This window comes from Anoplopoma fimbria, chromosome 22 (genome assembly GCF_027596085.1).
Source record: "Anoplopoma fimbria isolate UVic2021 breed Golden Eagle Sablefish chromosome 22, Afim_UVic_2022, whole genome shotgun sequence".
Lineage (NCBI taxonomy): Eukaryota > Metazoa > Chordata > Actinopteri > Perciformes > Anoplopomatidae > Anoplopoma > Anoplopoma fimbria.
This window is the reverse complement of record NC_072470.1, coordinates 7488333-7507623: the sequence shown is the minus strand read 5'-3', so window position 1 is coordinate 7507623 and position 19291 is coordinate 7488333. Positions and strand designations below refer to the sequence as shown.

Here is a 19291-nt window from a genome sequence, read left to right as displayed (position 1 = left end):
TTCAAAGGACAAATCGCTGTAGTTGGAAAAATATAAAAACATACAAAATACAAATAAAGTAGATTTAAAAAGTGTTTAAAGTTTGTACTTAATTGGCCCATCGACACAAAGTTAATGTAAGTGTCATATAATTCCGGCTTCCCTCTGTTGCTGGTATCACCAAAACATTGATATACATAGAAAAAGAACACAAAAGTATCTCAAGTTCCTCATGTTAATACTGTTTCTAACAAATTCTTTGTTTTTACACAACTTGCACACAGACTTACATGACGAAAACACAGTGTAGCACAGTACAAAGGTGGTTGAGTGTGGCACGGTATAGTTTTTTTTTGTAGTTTTTTTTTTATTATTCATTGACAGCACAGTGGCACTGCCAGTATGTGTCATCACAAACTTGTCTCCCTGTCCAAGCTCTTGTCATGCCTCCGCCGCTTGTGTCGCTTTTCGCCGCCACAACTGCACGAAAAAAGAAAAGAATATATGATTTTTTTTTTAACTGAGCTAAATGTTAAATAGAGAAAAAAGCAAAAATGTGCTGGTTTCCATTTCCTGTACAAGGACTGGATTTCAAGAAATTCAAGACACAAGTGCAGAGCGCAGATGCTTTGTCAACAGGCTGACAATCAATCAATCAATCAATCAATCCAGATCACACAGCATGCAAATAGGTATGTCTAAACTTAAAGGGACAGCTCACCCCAAATAAAAAATATACATATATGGCCTTCCTTTAGTGCTATTTATCAATCGTTGCTGAGTGTTAGAGATTACCACAGTAAAGATGTAAAGCTTCGTTCCAATATAATTGGATTATATAGAACTCGGCTTGTGGTGCTCAAAGCTCCCAAAGCATTTTGAAAAACTCAACAGAAAATCGTGACCCGTTTACTCAAGATTATCAACAGACCTTGTTACGAGCACTTTCATGTAGGAACTATTTTCTTTCCACCAAACTACACCGTGCAGGTCACAGCGAGATGTAGAAGCTAATGGTGTTCTCCTTGGTTGAGCTGTGACGATAGCTAGCTCAGCGTGTAATTCGGTAGAAAAAATATATATTTCCTATGAAAGTGCTCATAACGAGGTCAGGGGATTATATCGGTGGATGATATCTGTAAAGAGACATTGCTGAGTTTTTCAAATTACCATATTGGTGAGAAGTGGGTGACATCTCCAACACTTTGAGACTTACACCAAAACAATATAGATTGATAAACATCATTATGGGTGAGAGGAAAGGAGTTGTGTATTTTTGGATGAATTGTCCCTTTAATAGTAGTTTGCCCTACCATTTCAATATCTTGTGACATTGAAATATACAATTGAGCAACCATTTGAAGTCACATGCACACTCAGGCCATGCTGCAAGGTCAATCCACCAACATCCATTTGATTTATCTCTCTATTTATTCAGAAATCTTCTCCCATCACCCAATCGTCATTTACAGCGCAGTCGTTTTCATCATGCAACAATCAGCAGTGAACAGAAGACACGGGTCAAGACTCTCCATGCCGACAGCGGCTGGGAACGACTTACCTTTTGGGATATCAGCTTCTGAGAGGTTAGGAAGGGGAGCTTGGGGGTTGGAATGGAATGAGAGAGGCAGGCAGGAGACACTATGTTAGTCTACTCTGTGGGACATCAGTGAGGGCAGGGCTGCTCTTAGATAAACCCTTTTTATCTAAACACACACTAGCTCCTCAGTTTCCTGGAAAAATAAGATGTAAACGTTCCGTAACATTTCAATAATAAACACGTGCCACTGCAAGCTCTTACACCCAAAGACATAATTTCCCCCTTTTTTTTTGACCCTCTAAAAAAATACACCAATCCCCAAAGTTGCAGCATTTTGAATTTAAGCGCTCTGATAAATCAGAGATACTGATCTGGGCACGTGAGAGTAATGTGAATAAGGAGGCTGACCTTTTAGCGCTTGGTTCCTTCTTCGTGGTCTCAACGGGGTTGACATTCTTCCACACACCTCCGAAAGATCCCTTTGACATCTCATCAGTGATGTTCACTGTGGCTGGGTCACACCTTCAAAATCACACGAATAGGGACGACAATGATTATTCCACTTTGCATGTGAAGTTCTCGGCTAAGACACTTGAGGCTGGAGAAAGCAAGACTGCTACCCACAGGAGCCGCTTGCATCAAACTACCGGTTGTAGAGTTCTTCAAGCAAAAGTTGAACGTTTTGGGAAATAAGTTTATCTACTTTCTTGCAGAGAGTTAGATGTACAAATGAAGCTGGAGCCAAATTACTGTTAGCTTAGCTTAGCATAAAGACCGGAAACAGGGGTAAACAGCTAGGTAACAAAATCCACCGACCAGCATCTTTAAAGCTCAGTTATTACTATCAAATCATGCGTGTTTAATCCATACACAAACAGAAATGTGGACGTAACTTCATATTTTACAGTAAAACCGCTAAATATTAATCCTAAATACCATTTGCTACTTAATTCAAGCAGCTGTAGCTGCTCCTATTCCGTCTTAATCGAATTTACTCAAGTGCTGTGCCATTTAAGTACAATTTGTGTGCACTTGTAGCAGTTTACATGAATATTTAACCAATGACAAAACTGCTTTTGAAGGATGCTTGGGCGCCTGATTAAAGACCAAAATGACTTACTTGTAGTGTCCCTCCAGTGGCACTTGTACAATGCCTTCCTCCTCTGCAATAATACTGTGCTCCTCCTGGAGAAAGAGACAAAAGAGAACATCTGAACCACTGCTTAAAAAGCAGCTTCAGCGCTGCAGTGGTGGAAACTTTAAGTCATCAGAGTGGTGGTATATCACTAGACCTCTTCTTCTGCATCCTCCAGTTTCTTCTTCTTCCACTCTGGCATCAGGTCGTCCAGCCAACTCAGTTCCCTCTTGGTGAAGATGAAGTCCAGCAGCTTACGAATGAACACCAGGGCCAAGACCTGACGCGGCACACACAGACAGGTATCAACCAATCATACGCGTTAAGTACACACGCACACGCGCAAAATGCACCATGTTACCATCATGGGGAAGACGATGGCGGCCTTGGAGGTCTTGATGACCCAGAGCAGGATCAAGCAGCTGAGCTGGATGATGGTGAAGAGGTGCACCTTCCTCAGCGGGACGTGACGAAGGTAGATGAAGTCCGGCTGGTGTTTGGCCGGCATGCAGTACAGCCTCAGACGGTCAAAGAACTGCACGGAAACAAACAATCAAGAACTCATCCTCCATCTTTTCTTCATTAACTCTTATAAAGTACTAGCAGGCAGTATTTGGAGCTCACCTGGATGCCTCTGAGTGAGGAAGCCCCCATGTACAGAAAGACTCCGTACAGCACCGGCATGGGTATAAACTGGAGACACACAGATACATATATATATATATAAAATGAACAAAACAAAGAACTTAAAATGACTGCGTTGGCTTATATTTTGATGTTTATCCCCTGACCTTTAGCACGGATGTCATGAAGACGGAGCAGCCCATCAGGGTGAAGATCATGAGGCCTGTGAAGCGCTGCTCTCGGATGCCCAGGAACTTGGGCTGCTCACCGGGGGCCGAGCACTCCGACTCCAGCTTCAGGCTGTTCACGTGGGAGATGGAGAGCACCGTGGCCGCCACGAACCACGGCAGGCCCATCACCGAGCACACGCCCAGCATCACCCCCACCACAAACAGGTCCAGATGGTAGCCGCAGCCTTTCTGCAGGGGCGCCGGAGAAAAACAGCGGGGTTAAGATACAGCAGAGTTATGGAAGTTGAGCTTTCATTTTATGTTGATTATGGCGGTCCCTGTGGGCAAAAGAAGTAGAGCTTCGAAGCACCAGAGTCCCTTTAGAAAACCTCTAATTTAACTGCAGCAGGATCTGACAGCTCGCAGGGATTTAATTTCCGAGAGATTGAGATTTATTAATACACAAGTAGGAAATAACTATGAATATAGCCAGTTATTTACATCTATAACAACAGGTGAGCATAAAAGAAAAAGATTTGTCTGTAAAAAATAATTAATTAATTTAGTAATTGTTGTGACTGTGTAATTTGAAATGAAGATTTTGAAATACCTTTAGTTTGTGCTCCTTCCTGTTGATAATGACGGCCGTGATCTGCTGGTCCATGAAGATGAGGATGGTGCAGAGCAGAGCAGGGAGGAAGGTGATGATGCAGGTCCACCAGGGGTTGGGCCCCACGGGGTTTATGAGCCAGCCGCGGTCGTCCCTGGTCGGCTGTGGAGAGTGGAAGGAAAGGTAGAAAGAAGCTTGTGAGCTAAGACGAATATGTTCCTACAAACCAGTTACATGGCTTTGACTTAAATTCTTCAAATGCTTCTTTGAGCAACAGGACAGAAACTTCAAGTCCTTTGTTCAACTATTTATGGACTCTAACAACCAAAGGATTGACAGATTTATTAAAAATGTACATGACATAAAAAAACAGTTTTAAATTCTCCCACAAGGATCTAGATGGTTTTACCAAAATACTTTCCAACTATTCTGAAATGCATTTCATGTGTTTTCATCTTCACAATCCTCTTTTTCTACAAACTCTCTGAAACGTTAAAGTATCTGGAGAGTCAGTCGTGGGAAGAATAATATCATCACAGACAACAAAGTTGAATTTCCATGTGGACTTACTTTGAACTTGCTGGGGACCTGCAATTTAGGTGAAGGGATCCCCAAGGCGTAGTCTACGAGAACCATAGTTAGGATGGTGATGAAGACGGCGAAGTCACTGATGATGCCTCGCACCTGGAGGAAACACAGACACACCCACACACACTCTTCAGACAAAAGTCCATCTTACGTTGTAAAACAGGTTTTCAGACCGTGTACATCTATGTACCAAACCAAATTTCCCAAATACGGCGTCCCACTGCAGAAACCAACCATGTTACCAACTCCTCTTCAGTACTGAAAGGTTCGTCTGACTCTGGACTATCAGGGCCAGCTTTATGACGTGCCTCTCTGCTGCCTTTTGGACCATGTTTCAGATTTCTATTAATTCTGCTTTAATCAACAGCTGAGGGGTTCAAATCTGACCTTTAGTGTTTAGCTAACGCTAACGTTACCAGTTCAAATACTTTAGTGTTCATTTTTTGTAATGTGATGTGCATATGTAATAAATACCTGATGAATGAAATTCCAATTATTTGGTTTGAAGTTGAGGACTTTGGCCAGTTGCAGTGCAGATGTAAGATATTTTAGCAAGGGTCTATTTAGTAGTCTTTATGTGGAAAAACCTCTTTAGGTTCTGGATCAAAAAACAAACTCAAGCAAAAAGTCAGACAAAGGTTCTGCACACTTAACTGATTAATCTAAACTCATTTTACATATTTTAATACATTGTTACTCTGTGGATGGAACCCAAATTTCTAAATATTTTTTTTGTTGTTTTTTATGTCCATGTTGTGGGTTACAATACAAATGTTAGCCCATTGATGGTTTGTGCTGGCTTTGCTCATTTAAAAGAGTGTAATATATTGTATTTTTCTATGTAGTTGATCATATGATCATTGTATTCTTTTTAGATTATCTGTGTAATATTTAGCTCTTTACATAAAAGCACATTTCGAGTATAGGAGTATCAAACAGTGTTGTCCAGCTCTGCTCTGACTGGTGCAGTGCAGAGTAAACTGACTCTCAATCCTGCAATCCAGAGTGATGAGTGAGTCATTTCTCTCTTGCAGTTCTTCTGATTTCTCATTTTGTGCATCCTAAATTCCTTTCCTCCCCCACTTCTCGTGTCTTAGTCCCACCATACGATGCTACAGGCAATTAACAAAAGACATGACAAGGGATGAGGAGGCACAATGTAGTGAAATAAGAAGAGTGCTTGTTCTGCTTAAAGATGTTTATTTGTAAATGCCTGACAAAGACCTCTGTGAAATTGAAATATTCCTCAGTTAAACTAAATTTACTAGGACTTATCAAAAAAATGTTACAGATCTTTTGTCTGACTTTTGACATCTAAAGATTGCAACCACAGCCAGACTACAGGGTAGCGTTCCTCACCACAAGGTGGCGCTGGTAAACCACGGATTAGTGTGCCAGCATCACGCCACACATTCGCTCATGCGTGTCATCCCAATGATAAATCATAGAAATTGCACACGTAGAGCGGCCACACAGGCTGCAGGATTTTTTGCTGTAACATGAAACAACCAATAGATGGCAGCATTAAATAAAACGACACCAGACAGAAGCAGAGCCATGTGAACAAACTGCAGTCTCATAACAAAATTATAAAAAGAGTGTGTACTTCACAAGTCATACAGAGATTTAAATAGATAATGGTAAGATATTGAAATCCTCTGTAAGTGTAACACATCATCACACTGAATCTAAAAATATGAGTATAGTGTCTGTGTGTTCAGAGTTATTGTTCCAAGAAGGAACTTATGAGACAATGGGTCCATGGACACAGATATTTTGGTCATTTTTTCACATCTTTGTAGACATTTTGCATCTCTTCGTTCTCCTTTTGTGTCTTTGTCGTGGTTTTGTGTCTCTATCTAGACCTTTTGTGTCTCTTTGTGGTCATTTTGTGTCTCTTTGTAGTCAATTTGCGTCTCTTTTTGTTTGTTTTTCATCCTTTTGTTGTCAATTTGCGTCTCTTTTCTTTGTTTTGCTTCTCGTTGTTGTCATTTTCCATCTCTTTTTGTTTGCTATGCATCTCTTCATAGTCAATTTGCGTCTCTTGTTTTTTTCCATCTCTTTGAAGATAATTTGCATCTCTGTTTGAATTTTATCTCTTTGTAGCCAATTTGAGTCTCTTTTTGTTTGTTTTTCTTTTTTTGTAGTTCATTTGTGTGTCCCTTTGTTTGTTTTGCATCTCTTTCTAGTTATTTTGTGTCTCTTTGTGGTTGTTTTGTGTCTCTTTGTAGTCTTTTTAGTTGTGTGTGTGTGTTATTTGGGGAAAGTCACGGCGCAGTACGTACCTTGGTGGGGAAGTAGCGGCTTGTCTTGAACTCCTTGAGGAAGGCGGACATGAAGACGGTGGAGAAGAAGAGCACCACGCACCAGAAGAGGACGTCGGGGACGTAGGGGCCGTGGGGGCCGCAGGCGCTGCCTTCGAACTCTCCGTGAAACATCTCGCACTCCTACTGGCACCAGAGGACACGGTGATGACGATGATGAAGATGGTGGTGATATTAATCAGGTCGGTGAAATTAATAATGATTAGAATGTCAGTGGAAATAATGGCGATGATGGATGTCGGTGTCAGTGGTGAGAATAATCTGAATCATTTATCTTTGATTTATTCAGCACTTTATGCTATAAATAATTATATTGTACATGATTCATACATTTGCATTCCACTCCCAGTGGCCTCCCGTGCCTATGTAGCTGTTTGCTGCCATACAAGCGTGTGTGGCAGCGTGCCACCACTGGCACGACTTATTTGTGTCTGACGGCGAGAGAATCCGCTCTTCACACTTCATCTCCGTTCTCGTTCTGCATGGCTAAATCCTGTGAAATCCTGCCCACACGTTCTTAATCCCCGCCTAGACTTATGACGCTTCCTGATGAAGCAAAGTGTGGGAGACACGAAACCGTGCCAGAGACAGAAAGAAATATCCCCAACTACTTTTGATCGAGTGTTAATTGAAAGCTCGGTTTAGCATCGGCATTTAGATCTGCTTTGGATCATTTAACCATCGTTAAAAGTCAACTTGAACCCGAGATCAAAGGATCTCAAGGCCTTAGATGACCCTTATTTTAATACAATTTATGCACAGCTGTTTGATTCTCTCCAAATGTCAAGGGTGCCTTACCTTGACCTCCAGCATGGTCCAGTTGACCTGGGAGGCCGTGATGTTCTTCTCATCCCAGTATCGCAAGGTCTCATTGCTGGGGTTCATGGGCTCTACACATGCACACCTAAGGAGGATATTCTTTAGTTAGTTTTCTTAAATACTTAGAAGAGAACAAGGTGAATATACTTATAGCTAAATAGAAATACATTCATTCATAAAGACACATTTAAAAGAGTGTCAAAGACTAACAAACAAAAGAAAGTCAAAATAACAAACAAGCAATTTCACTTTCAGTTCATAAATATTTAAGATTCTCATTAATTATGAGACTAAGGGACATCTATCGAGGTTTCACACTATTGGACTTTTTATTGTTCTAGGATATTAAACTCAAAACTTTTGGATTTGGACTGTTGGTGGCAAAAAAATAAAATAAAGTTTAATATGTCTGCATGGGTTTTTTTGATTTAGCTTTTCCAATTTTCTGACATTTTATAGATTAAACAATTGATTTAATGATTGATGAAAAATAATGGGCAGATTAATTGCAGTCCTTAATGTTCCAACCTGCATTACACACCACTTCAGACCTGTTCAGTCATCAACATTAAATAATCGATTCTGCTGGCATTTCACAAAACTAAATGTCAGCATACCCTGCTGTCCACTACACCAGAATAGAAAACCACAGAAGGAGCTCTTGGCCTGACATAGCCACTGGTAGGCTTACGTGGTGGGATAATGCATGATGCTCCTGACACACACACACACTCAACATGGGATTATTCACCATAAAGCAAAACCCATTACGGGAAAAACACTGTGTCTACTATAACTCGGCAACATCTGTCATTTGATGATGCAGCACTTGAGCATGTGTGTGCAAATGTGCGAAGGTGGGTAGACTGTGTATGCAACAACGATGACAACATCAGGATAGAATGCTTCAGGGGTTACAGTGGATGTCAAAAGAGACTTTCCTTTTGTGGTAATTTGGTCAGTCCATATTGACAAAAGAGGTAGTATTTCCAAGCACCACAGTCCCTTTAAAAAACCTCTCGTTTCACTGCAGCAGGGTCTGAGAGCCTGCCCTACTCAGTCCTGGTTCTGGTTCTCCCGTGCCTCCCTTCCCTCTAGTGGGCCCAGCATTACGGCCTGGGCCTCGAGCAGTGTGCTGTCAGTGTCGACTCCCAGCTCTGCCGCTGGAGTCTGAGCTGAAGAAGTTTCTGCATGATTTCCTCTTCTTTCACTGGAATCCGACCCAGTCGATGTAGAAATAGCAAATCTTCTCCCGGATGGGCTCGTTTACTTGTAGGTCATATAGAGGCATTAGTAAATATATTGTTTCATAACCAGTTAAAAGTTCATAGGTCATTTAACATCTGTTAGCTCCTAATTTCTGTGTGCAAAATTAGGAGTCTCTTTTTTTGCACCTCTTTGTTGTCTCTTTTTGTTCGTCTTGTATGTCTTTGTAATCGTTTTACGTCTCTTTGTGGCTGTTTTGCATCTTGTCGTAAAAGTGTCTCTTTTTAGAAGTTTTGCGTCTCCGTGGTTGTTTTGCTTCTGTTTTTGTCCATGGGCCTGTGCCCATTCAGCGATCTGTTCATGCCTCCCCCTTTAACTCTACCTCTCAGTTTGTCAACCTATATAAAATGTCAGAAAATTGTGATAAAAGGACATAATTTATCTGCAAATAACTTGTAGTACTTGTTTTCATCCAACAGTCCAAAACCATAATTAAACAAACAAACAATAAAGCAGCACTTGTGAATTTAGAAAAAAGAGCACTTACGAGTACTGTGTGAGTGTCTGAAGGTTGTTGTTTTTATTGATGGGGTAGTGCACCCCCAGGTGGAGCAGCTTCTCCAGGGCCTCATAGATGAAGATGATGCAGATCAGCGCAGCAAAAGCTTCCTCGGTGAAGCGTGTGATGTAACAGACAAGCGAGCTGGCGTCCGTGGCCACCAGCAGTAGACACAAGAAGGCCGTCCACAGGCCGATACAGGCCCTCAGGGAGAGGTAGGAGAGGCCATACTCCCTGAGAGGGACACATAGACAGGAGTGAGGGGATGAGCAATAAGATGTGGCATGCTAACTCAAGCAGAAGGCACACACAACCAGCAACAACACTTAAGTATTCTATTATAACAAAAACACAATTTGTACTGAAAAATAAATGAGAAAAAAAGGACAACCTACTTGCAGAATTTGAAGAGGATTTTCTCAAAGACCAGAACTGGTCCAGTGCTGCCCAGGATGGTGAGCGGCTGACCGGCAAAAATAGAGTAGGCTATTCCAGTCATGGAAGCCCCAAACAGGGACTCAATAGCACTCTGTGAACACAGGAAAAAAATACTCTGATTCAGCTGCTTAACATTGTTACTTCTCTCATTACACACTTTGCATGAACACAGTGGCGCTTTGAGCTAATTGCTAATGCAAGCATGGCAACACGCTATCATGCTGATGTTTTTTACTTCTGGGTTTAGTTCCAGAAATATGAAAACCTCATTCCAAATCCTTTTTAAATTTGTATTATTGCAGATTTCTAAAACTCCAGCCCACAATTATGTTATGTGGTACACCCCGTTTGTCTTGATATGGAAAACCAGCCTGTCTGTATAAAATATCATGGCAACCCATCTAATAGTTGCTGAGATATTTCAGTCTGGACCATAGTGGTTAAACGACCAACCAACTGACGGACATTGTCATCCCTTAAGCCTTTACCGCTAGCATGGATAAAAAAAAAAAAAAAACACTCTATATCATATGTTAATGAAAAACAGGTTTATGGAGATTAGTGGAGCAGCATCAGAAATTCAGGGGGGGGGGGGAGCCTGTTCCCTTCACTCAGCGACTACTTTCAAGGTGCCTTTGAGCGGGACGCGTCAACTGTTTGATGCTGTGGAACAAGAGCTTTTGTTCTGAGTCACATCATCCCCAGATGCTAGGGCTATATGTTTAGATTTAAGAAAACTTCTGACCTTGGTTGTTTCTAAACTATTTCAAAACTCCACCCTCATGAATACGACGTCCATGACGGTAAAATGACGGAGGGATGAAGTTCAAAATGGAGATGTCGCCTCTTACCACACGTCCCTCTGTAGCCTCACCCAGGAGTCCTCCGAAGGTGATGACCGGCGACATGCAGGCGCAGTAGAGGAAGAGGAACGAGGCCAGACACTGCAAGCTGATGGCGTCTGTGAAGTCGGAAATGTAGTGAGGAGCCTTCCGCTTGATGTCCATGAAGAAGCCGCCGAATAACCTGTGGTGAAACGGGGATTTTATGAAGGAGTGCAAAAACAAAGCAGACGTGCTAATTTTTCGGCCCACAAACGGCATCTGTGAACACAAACATTGTAGCTCAGTTCGACATGAGAGTGGCATCGATCTTGTAATTTAACTTACTGAAGAAAGCTGTGTGTTTATATCAATGTAAGTGTGAGCACATTTGTCGACTCATGCTTCTATCTTTGACCGACTTTCAGCCAGAGCGAGCAGGTTTTTCTGCTGCAGAGAGCCGGGGGGCCGTGCAGAACCAACTGGAGGCGGTTGCTATGGCAACAGCGGGTGGGACGTTATGCTTATTTCGGTCTGAGGCACCAATGCTGTGTCCCGTGAGGTGGTGGTGGTTGTGTGGTGGGGTGGGGGGGGGGGGGGTTGATAACTGAGACTAGGCTTCCGGCCAACCCTTGGCTGGGATAAGAGCCTGTACCGCAGCATGCCACAGCATTCACAATCCCCTGCTTGTCATGGGGTGATGTCTGGGTGATGACAACGTGATTCTTTATTTTTTTCCCATCTTTAATCCCTTCTGCAAATCTTAATAATTGCCTCGTCAAATCATCAATCAGATCGTGTGTTAAAATGAAAATTCTTGATGGCAAGACTTTTTTTTTTACAGGTGCCTTCATCGAGGAGTCCTTAAGAGAAATAACTACAGGTACATTTTGAGTTTTAGAAAAATAAAAAGCTTATGCTGCGTTGGACCTCACATCTGGTGGCAGCATGAATCTTTAGTTTCAACGACACAAAATGAGGCAAAACAGGTAAATACATATATATTTTTTATTAATACAAGAAATGGCCTGTTATTAGCAATAGTGACATCATTGTTATAGTGAGGAAAAAAATGTGACTTTATGTGTGGGATGGTGTGTGCTGGAGCATCTTAAATCATCATGAATTAAAAGTCAAACAACAGGTATCTGTGGAGTTGAAGTGTGAGGAATGATAATGGACCAGCAGGGTAGTCTGCCTCTTTAGAGAGGCTATATTTATAGTTTGGAGACAGCGAGACAGCCAACAGGCGACAGGGAGACGGCGACAAAGACGAGCTCGGACAGCCGAAAGCCGTACAACACAAATCACTCTTGTTCTATCGAACACTTACCTCCCGGTGCGCTGCAGCTCAGGGCCGCCGTGCCCTCCGTGTTCCTCTGACTCTCCGAGATCTGTCACTCCGTTGGGAACGGGGGGAATCTTCCGCTTTTCCTGTGTGGTTAAGATTACTGTCAGTAAACTGTCTGTTATAGGCCATCATCATGGTGACAACAATAAGCCTCTGAGTCAGACATTTGTCCACACCAGATGTTACAGTCAGTCCAACGTACTTTTAACAGAACCAGGTAGCAACCTCAGTTTCTGACGAGTAAAGTTGCCTTCTATCTACTGACCAGCAGGGGGCGACTCCTCCGGTAGCAGAAATAAGTCGGATTGTATAGAAGTCTATGAGAAAATGACCCTACTTCTAACTTGATGTATTACCTCAGAAAACATTGTAAACATGAGTTTATGGTCTCAATCCCCAGTTTCAAGTCTTCTTCAATACAGCATGATGTTCATTTAGTAAATGATGGTCCATTTAGAGTCAAATAGACCATAAACTAGAGTATGCTTTAGGTTGGGGCTTACTGTGATTGACAGGTTGCTGCCACTACCAAAAACGTATAAGGCCTCTCTATGTCACTCCTCTGCATTCTAAATATTGTAACTTCCATAAATCGTTTGTAAAAAAGCAAAGATGGCGACGGCGTATTCCAAGATGGCGATGGCAAAATCGGCTTCATGTCGGCAGTCCATAAACCAATGGGTGACGTCACGATGACTAGGTCCACTTCTTATAAACAGTCTATGAACCAAACTTAAATACCGAATGATTGTGCTCTTATTCATGAATCTTGCATCAGCACATAATTGTGGTATGTCATAAATGCACCACATGAGTCTAATGACAAAGATGAAAATACTTTTCTTATTCATCTGCAGCAACCATCTGATAGGGAACCCCCCCCCCAAAAAAAGATGGCGTGTTTTCAAAGTAGACCAAAAATAACTAATGGGGGAAAAATAGCTAATGTTTTGGAGAGGATTGAGAGCAGAGCCTTGGGGAGCAGCATCAAAGCACAGAGTAAAACGCAGACGGGATTAGAGGAGGGCGCAGATGCTTCAGTATTTCTCAGCGGGGTGATGCAGAGGGGACTCACGGGCACGTTGTGAAAAAACGGTGATGCAGTCAAATGGTTGAGCTTTTGAGTGGCAACAATGGAGAGGATTAAAAAAAGAAAAAGTGTCACTTTTTTGGTTCGTTACGTAAATGGTTTACCTGAGACGGCACGTTTTTGGGAGGCTCTATTCTGATGGAGGGGTCCCACTCTCCGGGGGGTAACACTGTCACCTGGTCCAGAAACTCATCGATGCCCGCCACCAGGTCATTCCTGTCTTTGGCCTTGTAAGCGACGTCATGGAAAATCTGTGGAGACGATGAAGGGAGTTATTTTCTTTTATCGTTTGCTCTATACTACGGAAGCTCTGAAAAATTGTGGTGATGCATTTTCTGATCAAGTATGATCTGAATGTGATGCAATAAATCTGATCTAAAGGGGACTCAAAACAATTGGCAGTTGACAGGATCATTTTTTCAGAATGTTTGTTGTTGTAATACTCATTTAGGCCACAAGTGTCTGAAGTGCACCACTACTACATGTTCTAAATGGGACTAAAAGCATTAAGGTTTTCTTCCAGGTGAGTTTTAATTAAAAAAAACATGCTGACACAAAAATGTAAACACTTCAGCCTCTTGTGGCCAAAAAGAGTATTACAACAACAATCACTTTTATTATCTTATATTGTTCATTCACCTCTTTCTCGGATGAATGAAAAATGTAAGGAACCTTAGAACGACTATCCTGTCACATGAGAGAAAACTATTTAAATCAGAAAATTGATCACCAAATCTTTTTTTGCTCATTGAACTGTCCGGGCTTCCATACAACTACAATCACCCACAGAGTACATTTCAAAGGAATTATTACGGAAGGTCATATACCAGTTTAACACAATATGTTTATTCTATCTCCGTACATAACATTAACACAACAATGTTTATTAGCCTTATCTATCATTCTGAAAAGCAAATAAGAGTGATGGGTACAATTCATTCCCATATATGACGATTTAGGCTGACATCAATACACTATTTTCATACATCCCAGAGGAATGCTTCCAATGGAACAAAAAGGCAACATCTGGCTCTGATGAGGTTCAGTAACATCAGCTCATAGCTGCACTGTGGGAAAACCTGTCACTGTTTTCATGTCTGCTGATCCCCAAAGGCTTCTCCAGCTTTTAACAGAGGTCAAAGGTCGGGTCAGTTACAGAAGAGTAGAGTCATTAGGTGGACTTTTGATTTATGGGAGCTTTCACTACATATATAAATATAAAAACAAATATAGAAAATATATATTTTTTATATAATACCCTTTTCTTATAAAAAGTGAAAAAATACTCATGCAGTAGAACAATTTTAACCTGTTCTTAGTTCTTGTTAAATACAGTTTTCATAATTCTAGTGCTACAATTTGCATGATTCTTTCTTGTTTCAAGATGTTCATCTCTATAACATTTGATGTTAAAATAGTGTTCCTGTTCTGCAAAATAAGGTTTTTAGGATTTTCTTAAAAAGATTGAGGTTTTAGCAGATTACCCAACATTTTATAAAGTAATCAGTTCCATCTCATCTAAGAGCTGTTTTCAAGTCTTTTGACCCAAGTCCAAGTAAAAAGCAATGCTAGTATGAAAACTACAAAAGCCAAATGGCCAAAAAACAAAACGAAAAGGCATTTAACTTCCAGTTGGAAGTAACGCATCACAGCATCTGTATGGGTCAAACACTCAAACAAAGGTGTTACTATACAAAAAGCCCCATGATGAGTTTCTGTCACTGCTCCTGGGTTTGATCTGAACAAATCTCTGACCAGCCTAATGATTGTTTCTTTAGCTTTTAGTTCGTAGCGTGTGTATAATCTTGAACCTGCTCTAGTAGTGAAAAAAATTAGCATTATTCGATGACTATACCAGTAGCAGATAAGTCAGAACGACACAGAATTATAGAAGGATAAAAAGTAACTTTGGTCACTTATTATTACTTCCTTCAACGTCCTTTTTTAAAACAGAACGGCTGTCAAGAAAAATAGGTTAATTCTAATAAATAATATAATACTACAGATAAAAAATTGCTCTCTAGCAAAAGAGTGCAGTAGGTTATGGAGACGGTGAGCGAATCCTGGCTACGTTATTTATTAATCTCGACAGTTTGGCGGAGCACCAAGAACTACAGCTACTTTTAGTAGAGCATTATTGAATATTTATTGAAGACTAATAAGTCTCCTCAGCTTTCAGCCTTCAAGTCTCAAGTAAGTCGTGTCTCACAGCACAAGTCTTTATTTGTATGATGCCATATTTTAACATTGTTGCAGTGCTTTTTTACTCAAGAACATTACCTGAATATCTCCTCCACCCCTGCCAGCATCATTGCTAAAGCTAGAATTTGACCCTTGATAATGTTCTTAGGCCTCACCTCATCAGTCATCAGGGTAGCAATAGACCGGCCAATTTCATGATACTGTGGACCTTTTCCCAGAGGGCCAAGCAGGATGAAAAGAAACCTGTGTAACACAAAGGGAAAGCAGGTTTGAGTCAAAGTCAAATCCATTTCTAATGAAGCATTGAGGGGATTATCAGCTTATCTATCCAGACTTGAAACAGTTGACAGAGAGACAGAGAGGCAGAGGAAAGCAGGGGGCTTTTTTCCAGCAGTTGGTGTATGACCTGGTGGTGATGGGAACCTCAGCCAGGCCGTTGAGCAGCACAGCAGGAGACAGGCGGACGAAGGCCACCACGGGGCGGTCTAGGAATTCCAGCTCCCCTACCAGGACGTTAGACGCCTCAGCGCCAGGAGGGATCTTCTTCATGAAGTGGAGGTCAATCTGTGAGACGGAAGGAAACCAAAACAGCACAAAAGATTAGTGTAAATGTTCTAGACGAATTGAAAGTGGATATTACAGTAAATCATCTATGTCAAAAAATCTGACTCTGATGGTCCAAACAGCAAAAGAAAAACAAGCTCTGCTCCTGTTAAATTCCAGTCGGTTTCCCAGGGCAAGGGGACCATTTCACACGTAACTCAACCTTGGTTAAACATACAGCGCTGGTTATGTGTCCAGCTATCAGTGCCTGTGGATAAACAGCGGGACCAGTGGTGGGTCCGGTTGCTCACCTTGCTGAAGTCGACCGCGCTGTTTTCTCGGCTGACGTCCTGTTTGCCCTCATTGTTAGCCGGCTGGGACTGAGGTGAGACCGTTTGGCCTGTCGGGGCAGAGCGGGGAAACCAACATTATGTCAATTATTTTCAAGGAGGCTCGGCCTATCACAACACTACTTTCCCACACAAAGACAAAGGTCTCCAGTGAGTGACTAGCGGGTACGATTACTTTCTCTGAAAAATATGATACAACAGTGGACCCTTTTGTTTTTTGGGGCTGTGCCTTTATTGGTTAAAAGGTTCAGCCCTCGTGACAAAAGATAATATTGTACATTGTTTCAGAGTGTACCTGGTGAGTTGGATTAATATTAATCTGAGGGATGCTCAGTGGTGCAGGGGACATAGTGATTTTAGCAAGAACATAAGCTCTATTTCACCAAATTAAGTGAAATAAACTAAATTAGGTACAATCTTTAACTTCCAATTAGGTGTATCAACAAATAGTTGCTCAATTAAAATGCTTTTTTTGTTTTAGTTCTGACAAAACAAAGTCAAAGATTGCAACTTTTAAATTCAAATCTCAAGCGGTTTGTGTTGTGAATGCACCAATTGGAGCCTTTGAGCAAATCACAGCACAAAGAAACCCCCAAAAATGTGGCTTACGCAAAATGTGCTGCTGAACTGAAGTTAGAAAAAATCTTGCTATTTCTTGCAGATAGTTAGATAAGAAGATTGATACCGCTCTCAAAGCTGTCGGTTCAATATAAAGCCAGTAAAGCCGGCAGCCGGTTAGTTTAGTTTAGCTCACTGGAAACAGCTAGCCTGGCTTTGTGACAACATCTGGTAACAAATCCTCCTAACATCATCTCTAAAGATCACCATTGGATAAAGCCAGATTAGCTGGTTGTAGCTTCATATTTAGCCTACAGACATAAAAATGATATCAATCTTCTCGTCTAACCCAAAATGTGATATTAGTTTCAAGGATTAATTTGGCAAATTCATGTATTCCCTTGCCGAGAGTTAGATGAGAAAAATCGATACCACTCGCAAAGTAAAGCTGGAGCCAGTAGCTGGTTAGCTTAGCATAGATACTCCAGAACAAAACCCCCATTGTCAAATGCCAAATAGTTATTTTAGCACTTACCTTATTATACAAATCAAACAAACTAGACATAAAGTGTTGACCTTATTTTATCACCCGTGGACAAAGCCTGTTTTCATCTCTTATCAGTCGTTATTCTATGCTAAGATAAGCTAATCAGCTTCATATTTACCATAAAGAAAGGGGTGGTATATCTAACTCTTATTCAACAAAATTAAGATAACATTTTGTGTTATGCTGTTACACCATGAATTTAAATCAGTTAGCTACCGCTATTAGTAGTTAGTCATTGTTATGAGTGGAGAACATGAGTCAGAGATCTTCTATGTTTTCTAGTCATTGAAAACATTGTTGACAAGGAAAAGAAGTGGAGAGCATCATCATGGAAACCAGTACTCTGCACATTCCCTGTTTGAACACATAAATAATTCTTTAGAATTGCTATCACTTATCCAAAGTTGTTAAAAGTACAGAAAAGCTTCTGCATCCTTAAAACCATCTACTTTTCTTTTGATTGCCTCACTTCAGAGTTTCAAAAATAGATCAGCTTAAGAGCATCGCGACTGAAAGTAGAATGCTATTTCTCTCTTCTTGACTACATTTCGAACCTCTCGTGATGATGCTCTCCACTTTAATGAGTTCCTTTTGTATTCTATTACTACCACTATCTCTAGGCTTTTAGTGTTTAGAGCCTCAGCTGAGGTGCTCTGGTTGCCTGTGCAGATTTCCTGCTCTGTGTCCTCATGTGCTATGGGACAGTAGCCTTGCGCAACGGCCTGAAGAACACTAAGGCGTTTGTTGTTGGTGTTGCCAAAGGGCGTGTCTGGGATCATGTGGCCGCGGCTGTTGGAGGAGCTCAAATGTGAAGTGGAGGTAGAAAGACATGAGGCGCAACGCACACACCAGGGCCATGCCACAGGGGAAGGGGCCTCTCTGGGTGGTGTGTTCTTGGGGAGCTCGGGCAAACACTTGGGAGGTTTTACGGTTTGATAATAGAGGCCGTTTACTGGATGAGTGAATGACACACATGCACACGCGCATGCAAAACCCAGCAGACAAGAACAAACACAAACACAGACACGGAGAAACACAAACGAGAAGGAGAAAAATGAGATATCAAACAGCAGTAAAACAGTAAGTCACAGATGGACAGACGTTTGGAAAAATGCATGCAAAGGATTACAACATTGTACATAAAAACATACTCTATATATTCACAACTTTTATAGTCAAAGATTGGCCCATTTACTCACCATTCTTGTCCATGGAATGAGGCTCAGACTGCTTCTTGCCAATATCAGCGAAGGAGCGTACGATAGGTATGCGGTTGGCCAGTTTCTTGTGGTTTTGGTGGTGGTGCTGTTTGAGCAGGGCCTCGCGGATCCTCTTCCTGGCATCCTGACCTACAGGGCCCGACAACTCGTGCTGGTCCAGAACCATGTCTGAGAAGTAAAAGATACACACAGGGTAACACACAAATATAGGTTTCCATATTACTCTTTTAACACATGTGAAGTTCACAAAGGCTACTCCTGATGTCCCTGCATGGTTTGCTAAGCTGATTATTCGGACAAAAAAACAACCCGCAGCCTCTGATTTAATCGCACCAAACCAGGTTAAGTTCACGCAGCACAGTAGGGTTTTTTTCCACAATCAGATAAACCCTCTCTTTTGCTGCCCTCAAAAAGTAAAGCACAGTGTTCCTCGGTGGACTTTTGTTCACAAATTATAATGTCGACCTTGTTGACCTGGCCTCTGCCCTGCTGCAAATCTTTGAAATGGTAACTTGAAGAATTCATATTTGTTAAAAGTAACATAAATGGCCATGCAAGTTTGCAGGCAACAGTGCAATGCTAAGACAATATATCAAAGAAACGCAAGGCAATGTACA

The 19291-nt window shown here is 41.5% G+C and overlaps 1 protein-coding gene across 1 annotated transcript; it reads right to left on the bottom strand.

The window, feature by feature from the left end:
• Positions 1–389: 389 nt before the first annotated feature.
• On the bottom strand, positions 390–18842 carry LOC129111738 (sodium-driven chloride bicarbonate exchanger-like). Its single transcript, XM_054623814.1, has 20 exons — positions 18654–18842; positions 16311–16399; positions 15863–16020; positions 15612–15699; positions 13359–13505; positions 12147–12247; positions 10844–11018; positions 9950–10083; positions 9543–9788; positions 7769–7874; positions 6932–7093; positions 4629–4742; positions 4059–4220; positions 3446–3697; positions 3279–3347; positions 3016–3189; positions 2812–2934; positions 2640–2704; positions 1928–2041; positions 390–459 (listed from the first exon to the last, which is right to left on the bottom strand). The coding sequence occupies exons 1-20, from the start codon at positions 18838–18840 to the stop codon at positions 390–392; spliced, it is 2736 nt and encodes a 911-aa protein (XP_054479789.1). The 5' UTR covers positions 18841–18842.
• Between the last annotated feature and the right edge of the window lie 449 nt (positions 18843–19291).